This window comes from Anomaloglossus baeobatrachus, chromosome 5, assembly GCF_048569485.1.
Source record: "Anomaloglossus baeobatrachus isolate aAnoBae1 chromosome 5, aAnoBae1.hap1, whole genome shotgun sequence".
NCBI classification, from domain to species: Eukaryota; Metazoa; Chordata; class Amphibia; order Anura; family Aromobatidae; genus Anomaloglossus; species Anomaloglossus baeobatrachus.
This window is the reverse complement of record NC_134357.1, coordinates 196,009,900-196,026,895: the sequence shown is the minus strand read 5'-3', so window position 1 is coordinate 196,026,895 and position 16,996 is coordinate 196,009,900. Positions and strand designations below refer to the sequence as shown.

General features: G+C 39.4%; 1 protein-coding gene across 12 annotated transcripts in view; it reads right to left on the bottom strand.

Moving 5' to 3' along the window:
- The window catches only part of KCNMA1 (potassium calcium-activated channel subfamily M alpha 1), a 1,029,133-nt gene that overhangs the window by 72,027 nt on the left and 940,110 nt on the right, over positions 1-16,996 (bottom strand). For all 12 annotated transcript variants that reach the window (XM_075349081.1, XM_075349079.1, XM_075349082.1 and 9 more), the window contains 2 exons: positions 13,219-13,443; positions 12,143-12,335 (listed from right to left, as the gene is read on the bottom strand). In XM_075349081.1, coding sequence (XP_075205196.1) covers positions 12,143-12,335; positions 13,219-13,443 — 418 coding nt within the window. The remainder of the gene's footprint in view (positions 1-12,142; positions 12,336-13,218; positions 13,444-16,996) is intronic.

Below are 16,996 nucleotides of genomic sequence, written 5' to 3'. Positions count from 1 at the left end.
TTTGGCTTACTCAAGTACATTTTGGCAAACTGTAGTCTAGATTTTTTAACTCTCTGTGTCAGCAGTGGGGTCCTGCTGGGTCTCCTACGATAGTGTTTCATTTTATTCAAATGTGGATGGATAGTTCGCACTGACACATTGAATTTTTTGGGACCTTGATTTGCTTCTGCTTATCTACAATCTGGACTATTTTGCATTGCAAACTTTCAGCAAATTTTCTCTGCTCTCCACAGCCACAAAGATTAGCTACAGTGTAAAAGGCTGTAAACGTCTTGACTATATTGTGTACCATGGACAAAGGACCATCATGATCTCTGCAGATGGACTAGTAACCTTGATATTATTGATATTTTTCAACAATTTTGGTTCTCAAGTCCTCAGAACAGTTCATTTCTCCTTTTTCTGTTCTCCATGCTTAGTGTTGCACACACAGACACAAAATGTAAAGCCTGAGTCAACCTCTTCCATTTTTATTTGATTTCAGATGTGATTTTCATGTTGCCCATACCTGTTTTTTTGTCACAGGTCAGTTTGAATGAACATAACATGCTTGAAAAAATCTTATTTACGCACAATTTTAGAAAGGTTCCAACAATTTTGTCAGGCACATTTTGGGAGTTTTGTGGGCAATTATATCCAATTTGCCTTTTTTTTCCCTCTGTTTTTTGTTGTTATTGTTCCAATACACACAAAGGAAATAAGCATGTGTATAACAAAATTTTACTAATTTTAATAATTTTCTGCGAGAAATACTTTGTTTTCTGGCACAATTTCATGGGTGCCAACACTTTTGGAGATGACTGAACCTACTGAAAACTTATGGTTCTGTTGTTCAGTTTCCTGTCAAAAAAGTTTGCGCTATGACGTGTAAATCAAGCAGGATTTACCTTCTGAAATCCAAGGGCATACGATTCCTAAGGGGTTCAATCTGTCCAAAAAGAAAATATATGAGTTTTTCCAATTCCCTGTTGCTGCTCATATGAAAATTATGCAGATGAAAACTTGATTAGGGTGATTTTCTGCGACTCAATTTAGACTTTTAATCTATTAAACTCCTATAAATGAGGCAGAGGAATGGCTCCCTTGGCACTGCTGTAATAACCACCACAGAGAGTTTTTACAAGGATCACTGTTTAACTGCTGTAGATTAGATCAATTTTAGTGGTGCCTAGGTGATGAGTTCCTGGGAGTCCCTTATAAGATCTTTTACATCACGACGCAATATGTACTGATCAGGCAGAAAAAAGTCAACAAATGAATAGCTAGTTCTGGTCTCAGAGCATCATCTCAGCAGACGTGACCTTGTTTTCCGATTATTCAAACGGTCCTAAGGACCTGAGCAAATAGTGGTCTTGTTTTTGCTTTGGAAGCAATTAAAGAACTATAATAAGATACGTAGTCAATTTAAGCAGTGATTAGCAAAAATCTAATGACACAGCCTTAATGATAATCTCCTTATCTAAGTCCCTGAGGAGTCTGCATAGAGATGAGGGGCTCTTTCATGCTCCATGCCATTGTAGTAATATGACTTTAGGTATATGTATTGTAGTACACAGTGTTACACTTGTAATGCTCTCCTGCTGTGATATGCATTATGTAAATGTTTCTATAGTTCAGCAGCAAATGTGCTGAATTTCTAAAGGAAATACTAAAACTATGAAATCAATTAAATACTAAACTTTCCCGTACATTAAAAATTGGTGTCACTTACTGTGCTGGTTGCTGTAGTTCTGGTAAAATCACTGATTTATCAGCAGGATATTATCATTAAAGGACTAGTAAACCTGCTGCAATGTAGTCCTCGATATTCATTTGCTCTGTAAAACCCTACCTCCCCCCTTCCTGCTGATTGCCAACTTTCTGCCTATACACAGTATACACAGTAACCTCTCAAGCAGTGGTGCGCGTGTGTGTGTGTGTGTGTGGGGGGGGGGGGGGTTATACAGAGCTCAGCATTTAGAGAACTGGTAGATCTGCTTCGACTAAGAGAAGTATTTTATAAAATCTGTGGTAAGCAGCCCAGTAAGTGACATCAGGGTCTCTGTCTCTGCATCATGCTATTCTCAGATGGGGCTGTAAAGCCTGCTGACAGATTACCTGTAACACAAGGCTCTCATTAGGTGTCCTCTACATTTTGATGACAATAATGGTAACTTTTGTAGCACTCTAATTGTCGTTAAAAGAAATTACCCAAAGAAATGTGTTGGACTGGATGATCATTCTATAAGATCAGTTAGAATTTCAGTTTAATATTAACAATCAATACAGATGTAGCAGAATTTATTATTAAAGCACAACTGAATGGCACAACTCCTGGTGAAAAGATATATGAATAAAAGCTAAAAATAAATAAAGTAGCAAATTTAACTGTGCTACATTGTACACCTAGACCTGCAAACACACATCTCAGTCTACCTGGTTACACGTTTAGGGTTGATTTATTGAAATTACCATATATACTCGAGTATAATCTGAGTTTTTCCACACCATTTTTTTATGCTGAAAACTCATCCCTCGGCTTATACTAGAGTGAGGTTCCCACAAAAAAAATTCTCACCTGTCCTCTGGTGCCCTCTTACCTGCTTCTTTCGGATAGCAGGCACTTAGATCCATTGGTGATCATGATAGTACACACTGCACGGGACAGCCATTGCAATCATTGCTTTACTACAGTTGAATGCTTTGCGACACTGCCGCAAAGTGTTCAGCTGTAGTTAAGCGCTTACAGCAGCAGTGGTGAAGTGCACCGGCCACGATCATCGAAGAGTCTGTGTGCCAGTGATTCATAAGAAGCAGGTAAGAGGGCACCGCAGGAATGGAGAACAGGTGAGAATATTTTTTTGGGGTATGTGAATGGCATAATAGGAGACAGGAAGGAGGCCGGAATGAAGACATTACTAAAGGATTGGCACTATACTATGGGGCACATTAATACAGGATGAGGCACTAGGATGGGGCACATAATACAGGGCGCATGTATTTGCACATTACTACAGGAGACAATATGGCCACATTACTACAGGGATTATATACCAAAATAGATAACGTAAAGTAGGAATTATAGCAATACCGAAATATGACTACTTTATATAAAATTATTTTATTAATCAAAAATCACTTACAACACATACATTAAAAATACAAGTGTTTGAGAAAGGGAGGAGGTACTTTCCCTTGCCTAACCCTTCCTCAACGACGGGGGTCGGCGTCCTAGGGTGAAGACGCCCCCGTTCTTTGACGGCTTAACCCTAATCGGTCCCTCCCTCAAGGGTGAGAGATATCCCCTAGAAGATGGAATCAACCCCAACACTGGTAACACCAAAGTGAGGAAGAGGTGCTCAGTCCACAGTAGCTAATTTGTCTGTATCACTACTTGGGTAAGTGGGGGTAGGGTCCTGGGATGTCGTCATATATTAGGAGTCCATGTGCTCAGTATAAAGGATAGAATTAAGAGTCACATAGATAGAGACCATAGTATGCTATTGTCAATTATAGACACAGTTCATATGTAATTGGTACAAAAAATGCCCATTACGGACATAAGTCATATTGAGTATACAAAGGTTCAAGAAATGCCCGACGCGTTTCGCCCTTGTCAGTGTTGGGGGCTCATCAGGGGCTTTCCAACATATTCTTGAACGAAGTGTCCACTTTTGAACAATTCAGTAGTGGTACAGGTTGTTCACTTCAGGCGGGAATAAGAAGATAATACACTGTCTACCCAGCTGGTCAATCATGAGGGTAGTCAAGATAGCTTATGCACCTTATTTTGATGCAGGTGCCTGTCTCACACTGTTAGAGCATTTATGCAGTCACAACCGGACCCTGGAATATCTGATCCATCATAGAATATACGTTATGTGCTCAGGATAAGGACTGTGGCTGAATACCTCTAGTCCGCAATATTGCCAGTTCCACTTAAAAGTGTCAGTCAGAATAATTGTCCTCCACTGGTCACCAATGTTGCCGACAGCCTTAATAGGCTTACACCGTCACCCATATCATGATAACCCAGAAAGGTCCCTATTAGCTGTCTCCCCGTGTAGTCAGGAGTCGCCGTAATAGACGAAAGCCAATCTTATAGTGGGCCCGTCTGGGGAGGATCAGTGTGGCGTCCAGTGATCCTCCCCAGACGGGCCCACTATAAGATTGGCTTTCGTCTATTACGGCGACTCCTGACTACACGGGGAGACAGCTAATAGGGACCTTTCTGGGTTATCATGATATGGGTGACGGTGTAAGCCTATTAAGGCTGTCGGCAACATTGGTGACCAGTGGAGGACAATTATTCTGACTGACACTTTTAAGTGGAACTGGCAATATTGCGGACTAGAGGTATTCAGCCACAGTCCTTATCCTGAGCACATAACGTATATTCTATGATGGATCAGATATTCCAGGGTCCGGTTGTGACTGCATAAATGCTCTAACAGTGTGAGACAGGCACCTGCATCAAAATAAGGTGCATAAGCTATCTTGACTACCCTCATGATTGACCAGCTGGGTAGACAGTGTATTATCTTCTTATTCCCGCCTGAAGTGAACAACCTGTACCACTACTGAATTGTTCAAAAGTGGACACTTCGTTCAAGAATATGTTGGAAAGCCCCTGATGAGCCCCCAACACTGACAAGGGCGAAACGCGTCGGGCATTTCTTGAACCTTTGTATACTCAATATGACTTATGTCCGTAATGGGCATTTTTTGTACCAATTACATATGAACTGTGTCTATAATTGACAATAGCATACTATGGTCTATATCTATGTGACTCTTAATTCTATCCTTTATACTGAGCACATGGACTCCTAATATATGACAACATCCCAGGACCCTACCCCCACTTACCCAAGTAGTGATACAGACAAATTAGCTACTGTGGACTGAGCACCTCTTCCTCACTTTGGTGTTACCAGTGTTGGGGTTGATTCCATCTTCTAGGAGATATCTCTCACCCTTGAGGGAGGGACCGATTAGGGTTAAGCCGTCGAAGAACGGGGGCGTCTTCACCCTAGGACGCCGACCCCCGTCGTTGAGGAAGGGTTAGGCAAGGGAAAGTACCTCCTCCCTTTCTCAAACACTTGTATTTTTAATGTATGTGTTGTAAGTGATTTTTGATTAATAAAATAATTTTATATAAAGTAGTCATATTTCGGTATTGCCACATTACTACAGGGACAACATGGGCACATTACTACAGGGAACAAGATGGGCACACTACTACAGGGGACAATATGGCCACATTACTACAGGGGACAATATGGCCACATTAATAGAGGGGACAATATGGCCACATTACTATACAGTTTACAGAATACCTGTGAATTAAAATGATAAAGGGATTTCTTTAATTTAATAGCTGTGTCAAGATCATCTCATTCCCCCAGCCAAACCCTAATCTTCAGGTATGAATGACAAGTACCCCAATGGGTAAATGAGTATTTGGCTTGGTTAATACCTCTAGTTATGTTACAAGGCTCAATTAAGGGTTAGCCATTGAAATACAAGGCAATTACTTCTAAAGGATGGCATTGCTAGGATAATCTTCTTTCCTTCTGGGAGAAAGCCAGTTTTCATGCATAAGTATAGCAAATAATTTCAATGCAAAGGACTCTCCTCATATTAACTTGAATTGATCTGTGCAGACAAAGAATCATTTTCAGTGATCTTTGTGTGTATTTATATAAGAATTATTTATAATGCTGCAAGAAGAGGATCTCGGGAAAAGCTTCTGGTCAGGCACAATTTTGTGAGACATTACAATAATCTAAATTATTTTAAGAGCTGACATAAATTCATACAAGACTCACAAGAAATCTGAGAGCAGTTTTTTGCTATGTAATCTTAGGACAGCATGAGGTAGGGGCTGAGACAAAGATTTGAGGGATGTGTCATGTGGCTCAGTGCTGTTGTTCATTATAATGAGTGTTTTATCACCAGGAGATTATCACTGTCATGTAAATAGGTGTTGCCTGGTTCACCACATCTTCAGCACTGATTAGAAGCTCCCTGTCAATATATAATGTACGTTCAAAGCTGTGGTGTGGGCGGGTTAGCTTTCTGAGCTCTTTTAAATGCTACATCTAACAACAACTCTGATTGTGTCACAACTGCTGCACCCATTAAACTAAGTGATATATCGATAGACTAAGGGTCTCTTTTCCTACATTATGCTGCTCTCAGATGAGGTAGTAAAAACCTTCTGCCAGATTCCCTTTAAGGTATTGTCTAATTGCTGGTCAACTTAAAATGCGCATTACAATTTGTTCATATACAAAAGGATATTAGCTGATCTGAAATTTGAGGGATTGTCTACTGCTCAGACAACCCTTTCTCAATCATTATGTTTCCTTCATGTAAAATAATAAAACCTGCACTCACCTCAGACATCCTGGGTAAGGGAGAGAACAGACGCAGCTCTCACTTCTTCCGTATGTCAATTACATCCGAATATGGGGAGAGTGAAGTGGCCGCTGATTGGCTGCAGGCATCATGTGACCTAGCAATGTCATGTGAGCCGTGGTATTGACACTGATCAAACAGCGCTAGATCGGAGGCGAGTATAATTGTTATTATTTTACTTGGGGAAAACTAAAGTAGGCTTTACACGCTGTGACATCGCTAGCATTTGCTGGCGATGTCGAGCGTGATAGCACCCGCCCCCGTCGTACGGCTGATATGTGGTGATCACTGCCGTAGTGAACATTATTGCTACGGCAGCGTCACATGCACATACCTGTTCTGCGACGTCGCTCTGGCCAGCGAACTGCCTCCTTTCTAAGGTGGGGTTTGTTCGGCGTCACAGTGACGTCACACGGCAGGCGTTCAATAGAAGCGGAGGGGCGGAGATGAACGGGACGTAACATCCCGCCCACCTCCTTCCTTCCGCATTGCCGGTGGAGGCAGGTAAGGAGATATTCCTCGCTCCTGCGGTGTCATACACAGCGATGTGTGGTGCCGCAGGAACAAGGAACAACATCGCTAATAAGCAGAAAACGATTGTTTGTTTCAGGACGACCTCTCCACGCCAAACGATTTTGACCGCTTTTGCGATCGTTTAAGGTCGCTCCTAAGTGTCACACACTGCGATCTCATTAATGAAGCCGGATGTACGTCACAAACACCGTGACCCAGACGATAATTCATTCACGATATCGTAGCATGTAAAGCCCGCTTTAATCATTGAAAAGTGGTTGTCCAAGTAATAGACAGCCTATTTCAAAGTAACTATTTTAACAAATACCAATGTTTAAAGTTGTATACACAATGCTGTGTGTACAGTATACTGATAACACTTAAAGGAGGGGAATTGTCTTATGTAATGTACCACAATAGACGATAAAGTAAGGAAGATGCTTTTAGAAATCAGAGCATGACCGACTGTATTATCTGTGACTTTGAAGGTTTGCTATGTTATTTTTTATTCGTTTGCTGCATCATTTATAAGATAACGGTGAGGAATGAGAGAGGATACTTGTACAATGTACTGTGTAATATCCAAATTGTCTCTTCAGGGAGGAAGGAGACAAACTCTAGTGCCACACTGTCTGTGTAATATCACCATTGTTTTCCTGAAGTGTACGCTCTATAAACCGAATTGGTACTTTATGAATTAATTCCTGAGACTATACATATTAGGCACATTATCACCACCCAGTGATAGGGTCAACTACTCCACTCATCATTGCGTTTAGAGGCGGCAGCCCTATAGTTTCACAGATGAACTAGTTCACATTTCCAGGTACTTTAGCTAAAGTGGTGTTACACAGATATGCAGAATGTAAATCTATATCTAATAATCCCTGTATTTCTGGACTCACGGTCTTCTACATAATTGCTTTACTTTACCTCTAGACTAAAGTTCAGGCGACATGACGGTTCTCCCCGAACATCTTTGTATAATTAAAGCAGCAGATCATTAAAACAGCGTTCTGTACTGCTCCTGTCACACCGACAACCAATGCCTTATACTTACGCAGCACACAAAGGCAGTTTCCAATAAAATGTGAAGTGTGAAATTATGTATTCATTAAAGTGCTGTGATAACAGGGTGGAGAAGATGGCCCTATGTAATATTTACACACAGGTCCCTCTTTGTGTGTGCACGCTAATGTGGGTGTGTTAGGGTAAAATATGTTTTAATATCCAGAGGCACGTAAGCCGGGCTTAAATATTTATAAAACGGTTCAGAAGGAAGCTTGGGAATTTTATATCTCTACGTTGTGTGTGCAGACAATCAAGCTTAATATGGTTAAGGAGTGATCTATCATTGTAAAGATGCTTCCCAGCTTGCAGTCCCAAGTGAGCAATATAAAAATGTTGTCTAGCTAAGCAAGCATGGAAAGATGTGCTCGAGTCTTAACCCTTTCGCCAAGAGCGTATACTGCCAGTCTGGCAGTGCAGGGGTTAACTGAGACGCAAGAAATAAAGAGAAGACTGAGCTATGGAGAATGCAGATAGCACTATAAATTTTTGTGTAAAAGTGTTGAAAACCGAGCATTAAACATGGTGTATTTATCTCCAGGGCATCTGGGAGAATGAAAGATACTGATTTAATATTTCATAACAGTAATGTGATGCTTGCTTTTGCTGCTGTATAATTAACTTTCTTAAAAGACTTGTGCACTGTGTCATTTTTTTTCTTCTCCCTTTAAATTGAATGAGAGAAGTCAGGAAAAGTTGTTTGAAAAGAGACGGCTCCAGCACAATTTCTTAAAATGATGGTTAGCTTGAAATATTTTACAAAAAGCATCAGAAATAATGGCTTGTTCTAGTGTCAAATGGCATTCTTCAAGCATTATAATTACACCCTCTACCGAGAGCCCACACAATGGCGGGATAACTAGGCAATTTATTGGACACTGGGATCTTGCTGCAAATTAATATGCATTATTAAATGGCAGCATATTGAAGAACAGAGAGCCAGTAAACTATAGAAAACAAGAATGCAATAAAGAAAAGACACATACGTAAGACAGATTAAAGATTACAGCAGGAAAAGGGGAGCTGGTGGCACCGAGGGATAGGTTGTCCAGTAAGGATTATGTTGGAAACAGCAGCTGTATGATGGTATGAAATTATGTTATAAATGAGAATTCTAGCGCTAATTGGTGGAGACAGGGACAAATAAAGGTTTTGTCTCCTTTTAGAAAGTGTTCTGCCCTGGCTGCAATACTCAAACTATACCATGGTTCCCCAGTCAATCAGCGTTGCTCCCAGTATCTGGCATTGGCTGTGACACAAATGTAATGTCAACAGCACAGAAGCCAATCAGTAAGCTCAGTGTAGATGGAACATCCCCTTCAGACATAGTGAGATCAGTCATCAGCCGCTGTTTTGTCAACATGACGTCAGCACCACGGCCAATGCCAGACACTGGAAACAACAGCGGACACTCATCAGTTGATACGGAAAATCTGAGTACAGCATGATTTGTTATGCTTTAACAAACTATAGCTGGAGCAAAGCATTATCTGAAAGTGGCCAAACCCCTTAAATGAATGCTATTTCATACGGCGGGGTATTTCCTGTGCAAATGGTGCAAACTTCCATTAGTGTTTGGGAAAAATAACCATGAATAACTCTATTGGATCATAAAGATCCCTTCAGCTCAATTACATTTGCAAAGTCTTCTCTGTCTCTGCCTGATGCTGCGGATCTATATGACCAGTGAATGGAAGCAAAAGCTGAACAGGATCAGCACACGGAGGTTAGCTTCTGAGAGGGTTATCATTAACCACTGGCCACCATTCATTAACAAAGACCATAAGAGATGAAATATTTATTCCATATTTCTTTGTTGATTATTTGTATAATACGAAAATCATGAATTTTTCATCTCTATCTATATATATATATATATATATAATGTGCAACAGTATGTAACTAAAATTAATGGCTTGGTGTGCTGCATCCATACATGACAATATCATCCAGAGAAAGGCACCCATGCTAGGAAATGAGAAGCTGTAGTAGGAGTGAAAAGGCGCAATAGGGTCTTACCCAATTTACAGGGCAGAGGGAAAAAGGGTTAAAACACACTCACCTGGCTGGGTTGTGCCAGTCACAACCCCTTAGAGAACGTGGATGAGTGCTTTAGTGGTTCAGCAGCGGCCCCGTGTCTGAGCAAAGGATATCAAAGTGTAGACTGGAGGAAAAACGGGTTTAAAAAACGCGCTAGGAAACCACGAGCAAGGATGTAAATGAATATTTTTCTTTTATTTAGATAATTCCAATTTTTAAACCTGTTTTTCCTCCAGTCTACACTTTGATATCCTATGCTAGGAAATGACTGATATTGAGTAATCCACAATTAGTCTTACATAGTTTAATGTGTCTTGTGTGACCCAGCACATGCATGACCCGATGAGTAGGGTGACACATGAATAACACCTTTTTTTTTCTACTCAGTTTGCCCAAGGATGCATTATACAGGCTCGATCTACAGTCTATACTAGAATTGGTGTGAGTTGATTCACAGATCCCAAACCCCTGTCAGTAATCTGTGGCCACTGGTTGGGAGCCCTGAGAACTGCTTCTTACCTGATTGCATCCATAATTCTACATTTAACTATTGGTTGACCTGGTGTGACGTCATACGTGCATGATGTGGCAATGATGACATCGTGTCTCAGGCTGGATAATCAAAAGAAGAGCCACGGATGGTGTCAGGTACAGAGAGATAATAAGGTTTCCTATCCACTAGTTACCGTACATATTACCAATGTGCCTGATGGACAAAGTCCGGCAAATCAGTCTGCACCAACTCTAATATATAGCAATTTTCTGTGCAGATAGTCGTCAAATCCACTGATATAGCAAAATAATTGAACTGAAATGTAAGTAAACATAAAATAAACCTGATATTCCCTACTTTGTAAGATTTTAATACAAAAAAGACCTGGAGTAAATCTGTAACTATATCACTGAGTAATATAACTATAGTTGTGTTGTTCATAGTAACCCGTTTGATATCCTAGGTCTCTAGGAAAATGTGGTATAAGACCCTTGACTACCGAGACCACAATCACAACTTCTGACATGTCACTAGAGCTCTTGAATATAGTGGGGAGCAGTGAAATGTGTATTGTTTTGTATCAAGTCTTTTTCTGCCTGTTTCCATATGTTTGGAGTTCAAAGCAAATCTGTCAGCAGGTTTTTGCAAAATTTTCTGAGCACAGCATGAGACATGGGCTTAGACAATGATATCAGTGATATTTCACTTATTAGGCCATGTACTTCTGTTTCAGTACAATTAATGTTTTTTCAGCAGGAGCTCATCACTGCTAGACTAGGCACTTATGTGAGCCCTGATGTAACCACACCCCCAGCACTGATTAGCAGCTTACTGTCACTATACATTGTACACAGAAAGCTGTGGTGTGGATTGGGTTAGCTTTCTGAGGTCTGCTATATCTAAAAACTTTAACTGTGCCCGAACTGCTGCACCCAGTAAACTAAGCGATACATTGTAGAAATCAGGGTCTTTTTTCCTACAAGATGCTGCTCTCAGAGGAGGTACAAAAGAACCTGGTCACAGATTCCCTTTAAACAATTGGACTAGTTTGCTTATGACCTTAATATATATTATAATAGTTATTAATAATACCCAATGTGAATATTACATACTCCTGTGATGACAAATCTCACTTTACACCTTACACAATATATCCTAAAACTGTTGCATAGGAATGGTTCCTGTTTCCATGTTGGTGCTATTTTGTGCCACACACTCTTCCTATGGCTCTATATCATAGAGATAGCGTCCACTAGAACTAAAGTTTCTAAAAAAAATATCCCAGATATCATGTAACGAATCGGAGGCATACAGACGTAAGTTACAACATGACCCTATAGGTTTCTACAGTCTGATGAAAGTCACAGCTTGCTCAGAGCAGTAACACTCTTATGTGCATGAAGCCTTACTTCAGAATATTGTGACTCCAGACAAACTGTCCTTGCAATACTTGATGTGCCCATCGTATGCTGCGAAAAGGTTTCAAGAGACCCATCAAAGACATCAACAACTTAAGCGTTGTCACAAGCTGAGAGCAGATCTGTAAAAGGCTGAATGAGGGTTATCGCTTGTGCCAGCTCTGTGCCTTTGGAGCTCTGCTGGCAAGTGACAGAGGGCCTGGCTTACCTTGAGAGTTAGCTTGCAAGACCCCAATGCTGTCATCAAACTGCATGGATTTGATGTTGAGAGATGCCAAGATACATTCCTTGTCCTGAAGTGAAGTATCATCAATATTGTTCTGATTGGCTGACAGAATAACGCACATGTCACACAGGTTAATGTTGACAGCCCTTAGATCAGCTCGACTTAATGGTGTACCCTAAAGGTAAAAGAAGAAAAAAGGAGGGAGGAATGAGCAGAAAATAACTGCTAGAAATGGATATCAAGGGGAAGGTTGCAACAAGAGATGCAAGAAACAGGCAAAATAAATGTCACAAAGGCTTATTTTTAAAAATAATAATCTTTTTTATTAATTATACAAAATGGTAGAGGATAGAAGGGAAATAAAACCAGCAAGTGATGCCACATTACAATGTCACCTTTCTCTGAACAGTGTACATGTGTGACCATTGGACCGGGGCTGTCTGCAGGGCGATTGCTTTAGCCAGCTGACCGCAGTCAATGTTGTATGCATTGGGCGATCCTTCAGGAAGGACAAAAATCCCACATTATCCCTCACTAGCTAACATTACTTCACAGTTTATAGTCAAAACGAAATATTTAAAATGAATCAGTCACCTTGATAATGCCGTCTAATCTGCAGACAACAAGGTACAGAGCAGGAGGAGCTGGGCAGATTGATGTACCTTTATGGTAAGTATCCAGTATATCTTGGATATATTCATCATATTCTCTGCTCATTCTGGGATTTTCAGTCAATTGTGCAAGTCTAGAAGTCATTGACAGATATCTTTCTGTGCAAACTTACGCAAGGGAAACTGTTACTTTCTGAGTAGGACCGCCCATATGGCTGAAAAGTCCAGAATAAGCAGAGTTTTAAATGAATAAATCACAAAATATAAATATTTTCCCATAAAGTAAAATTCAATCTGTTCAGCCCCCCCCCCTGCTATTTCACACTGTTTATACATAGACTGCATTTCCAATATAACAATTCTCCTATAAATATCACAGTATTCTTTATATCAGGTAAATTTATACATAAAAAATGAACAGCACCTTGACATTTCCCTCTTACTTACAGGCAGGATGGAAACTTTTGGAAAGTTGTGCAGTGTTTCCCACTCCCTCTTTAAGTATTCCAAGGAGCCCACAAATACTATCGGCTTCAGTTCATGATAGTGGAAGTTGCTGGCTCTGAGCGGCATTACCAAATTTCGAAGGCCAATGAGTGCAGATGTGACATCTCCAAAAATACAGACAACTACATGGCCGCTTAGAACTGTCATTGCTGCTTCACTGCGAGTCTATAATGGATGACAGAATAAAACATGACTTGTTCTACATTGTAAGTATATGAAGATCATTAATGTGTAATAATGAAAGGTGGTCAAAATGCTAAAATAGTAATAAAGAATAATAAGTAAGGTAAATGTTTATTCAGTGTGAGGCATCAAAGCAACAATAAAATACACAAACCACTATCTAATATCACTGTGACTATTTTGAAGTCTATTTAAAAATATTGGTTAATACAACCTGACCCAATGTCAGTCACTTCACTCATATGTAACATGAAAAACAAAAGCAAGAATCACTATCTTCTCTCTCTGCAAAAATAGATCATTTGATTTTGGTGTTGTGTTGCCAGGTCCGCCATCAGTTCAATAAAAGTGGCCCTGTCCTCAGGGTGAAGCCAATGTCAACCATTCAATAATAATATTCTGCCTGTCATTAGTCAATACTAGATTTTGCGTTTCATTTAAAGGGAACTGCAAGTCTGTGGGATGTTGGAGGGAATCCAGACCATTATAGAAAGTTATTGGAGGAAACAAATTTTAAGGAGGGAAGAAACTTAAAATGTTGGAGACCAGCAGTGAGAAATCAGACTTTTCTAATGTAAGGTTGACTTCTCTGCTCCACTTATACAAACTTATCACCGTATTCCAAAACCATATCCAAACCTATAGTATTATGCAGCCCTTATAGTACTGTGCAAAGGTTTTTTTGCAGGTATAAAAAAAATGCTGGAAAGTAAGAATGCTTTTAACTAATAGAAGTGTTAACTTTTTATTTTTATCAACTAACCAAATGCAAAGTAAATGAACAAAAGAGAAATCTAAATCACATCAATATTTGGAGAGACTGTCATTTTTTGGAAGAATCATAGTCAGATGTATGAGTAACCAACTACACAAAACAATACAATTAAAGAGAATACCTTTAAAACAAAGGGATTGAAACTACACAACTTCAGCAGTAAAAACTGAATTTTTTATTTTAATAAAATTAAAAATACAAAATATTCATTTACTAATCCATTCTATCACAGGAGCACTCCCTGATGAAGTGACGTACGAAACGGACATCGAAGCGCAAGGCACGCAGAAACACCAGCATATACAGGTATTGAGAAGCTATTATTTATTGTCTATCTTGTTGGTTAATTTGGACACATCGGATTTTACAAATAGTCATTGCACCCATGATTAATTCATTGGGAGGTGCAATTTCTAAAATGGGGTAACTTTTGGGAGTTTTCTACTGTCATCAAAAACTATTCCAGCAAAATCTGTGCTCCAATAGGCAAATAGCGCTCCTTCCCGCTCAGTCCTGCCGTGTGGCCAAACAGAAGTTTCTGAAGACATATAAGGGCATCGCCACGTTTGGGAAAAATTGCACAAGAAATTATGGGTCCATTTTCACTTATTAACCCTTGTATAACTGAAAAATTTACAGCTACTAAACAAATTACATTTTTATCTCTAAAATTTTATATTTCAACATTCCAATATTATAAAGTTCTGTGACGCACTTGTGGGTTCAAAATACTCACTGCACCCCTACATGAATTCCTTAAGCAGTGAAATTTACAATATGGAGTAACTTATTGGATTTTCTTATCTGGCACACAGGGACTTGGCAAATGGAGCCCACAAACAGACTCTTCATTCTAAATACCAAGTTGCGCTCCTGCCAATCTGATCCCCGCCGTGCTCTCAAATAGTAGCGTACAGCCACATATGAGGTACTGCAATGTAAAAATTGCATAACAAATTGTCTGTCTGTGTTTCTGCATTTTTGGCACCCCAGAGGCATTGTAAATGCAACATGGTGTCCAAGTGTTCGAGAGAAACAGGTCAACAAATTACAAGGTCTATTTTCTCCTATTACCCCTCGTGTATATGATAAATTTGGTGCTAAAACAGCATTTTAGTGGAAAAAAATATAATTTTTTTGTTTTCGCATCTAAATATTATAAAGTTTCATGAATCATCTGTATGATAAACATTCTCAGTACACCCCTAGATGAATTAATTAAGGTGTCTAGTTTCCAAACTGTGGTCACCTATAGGTGGTTTCTGCTGTTTTGGCTTGTCAGGGGCTTTGCAAATACAATAATGCATTCACAATCTATTCCAGATAAATATACACTCCAAAAATCAAATTCCGCTTTTTCCTTTCCAAGCCCTGCCATGTGCCCAAACAACATATGGCGTATCATTGCATTTGGGAGAAACTGAGTAACAAATTATGGGGTCTATTTTTTCTTATTATCTATTGTAAAAAATACAAAATTGAAGCTTTAAAGCCACATTTTAGCACAAAAAGTGTAATTTTCATTTCCACATACACATTTCAAAAAATTCTGTGAAACACCTAGAGGTTCAAAATGTTCAATACACGTCCACATGAATTCCATGATGGGTCTAGTTTCCAAAATATGGTCACTTGTGGAAGTTTATGCTGACTTGTTACCTCAGGGACTCTGCAAATAACACTAGCTATTTGCAATCTATTCCTGCCAAATTTGCAAGCCAAATACCAAATGTTGATTTTTCCCTTTTGAGCCCTGCCATTTGTCTGAAAATAACTTTTTGACTACATGTGGGGTATCTCCGCACTCAGAAGACAGTGGGCAACAAACTTTGTGGTTCACTTTTTTGTGCTGCCTCTTGCAAAGTGAAAAATCTGGGGCTTCAGCAACATTTTTGTGAAAAATTGAAAATTTTTAAAAGACGACCTAATGTTATTACATTTTGTGTAGTAACTGTATGTTCAAAATGCTCAGTATACGCCTGGATAAAATTCTTGAGGGGTCTAGTTTCCAAAGTGGGCTTAGTTGTGGGGGGGGGTTTATGTTGTTTAGGAACCTTAGGGGCCCTGCATAAGTGACATTGTGCCCGCAATCTATTTCAGCCAAATTTGTTTTCCTAAATTTAAATGGTGCTCCTTCCATTCCAATTCCTGCTGGGTGTCCAAACAGAGGTTTCTAACCACATGTGGAGTATCGGCACACTCAGAATCAACTAGGTAACAAACTACCGGGTCCATTTTCTTGTGCTATTCCTTGTAAAAGTGAAAAAATTGGGACTAAAGCAATATTTTAGAGGCAAAATTACATTATTTGTTTTTGTCATTCCAATTGTCATTAATTCATGAGTAATAATACATTTTGTGACAGCCGTTTTTAAGTATTTTAGTGGTGCAGTTTTTAAAATGGTGTCACTTTTAGGGAATTTGTAATATAAAAGCTCTTCAAAGTCCATTTAAAGCTGAATATGTCCCTAAAGAAACAGGTTTTGTAAATTTCCTGAAAAAATATAAAATTGCTGCTAAACTTTTAACCCTTTTAACATCCTTACAAAATGATACTTTCCATCTCCAATGGCAAAGTAGTAGTGGGATAAGGGGATCACTATCTAAGATTTCAATTAAAATAGTTTATTAAAATTAATAAAATACAATGCAATGCATTTCAGCTGTGAACTAGCCTTCTTTAGGAATATATGATTGATATATAGATTGAGCCCCCTTATCCCACTACTACATTGTCATTGGAGACAGAGCTATTACTAA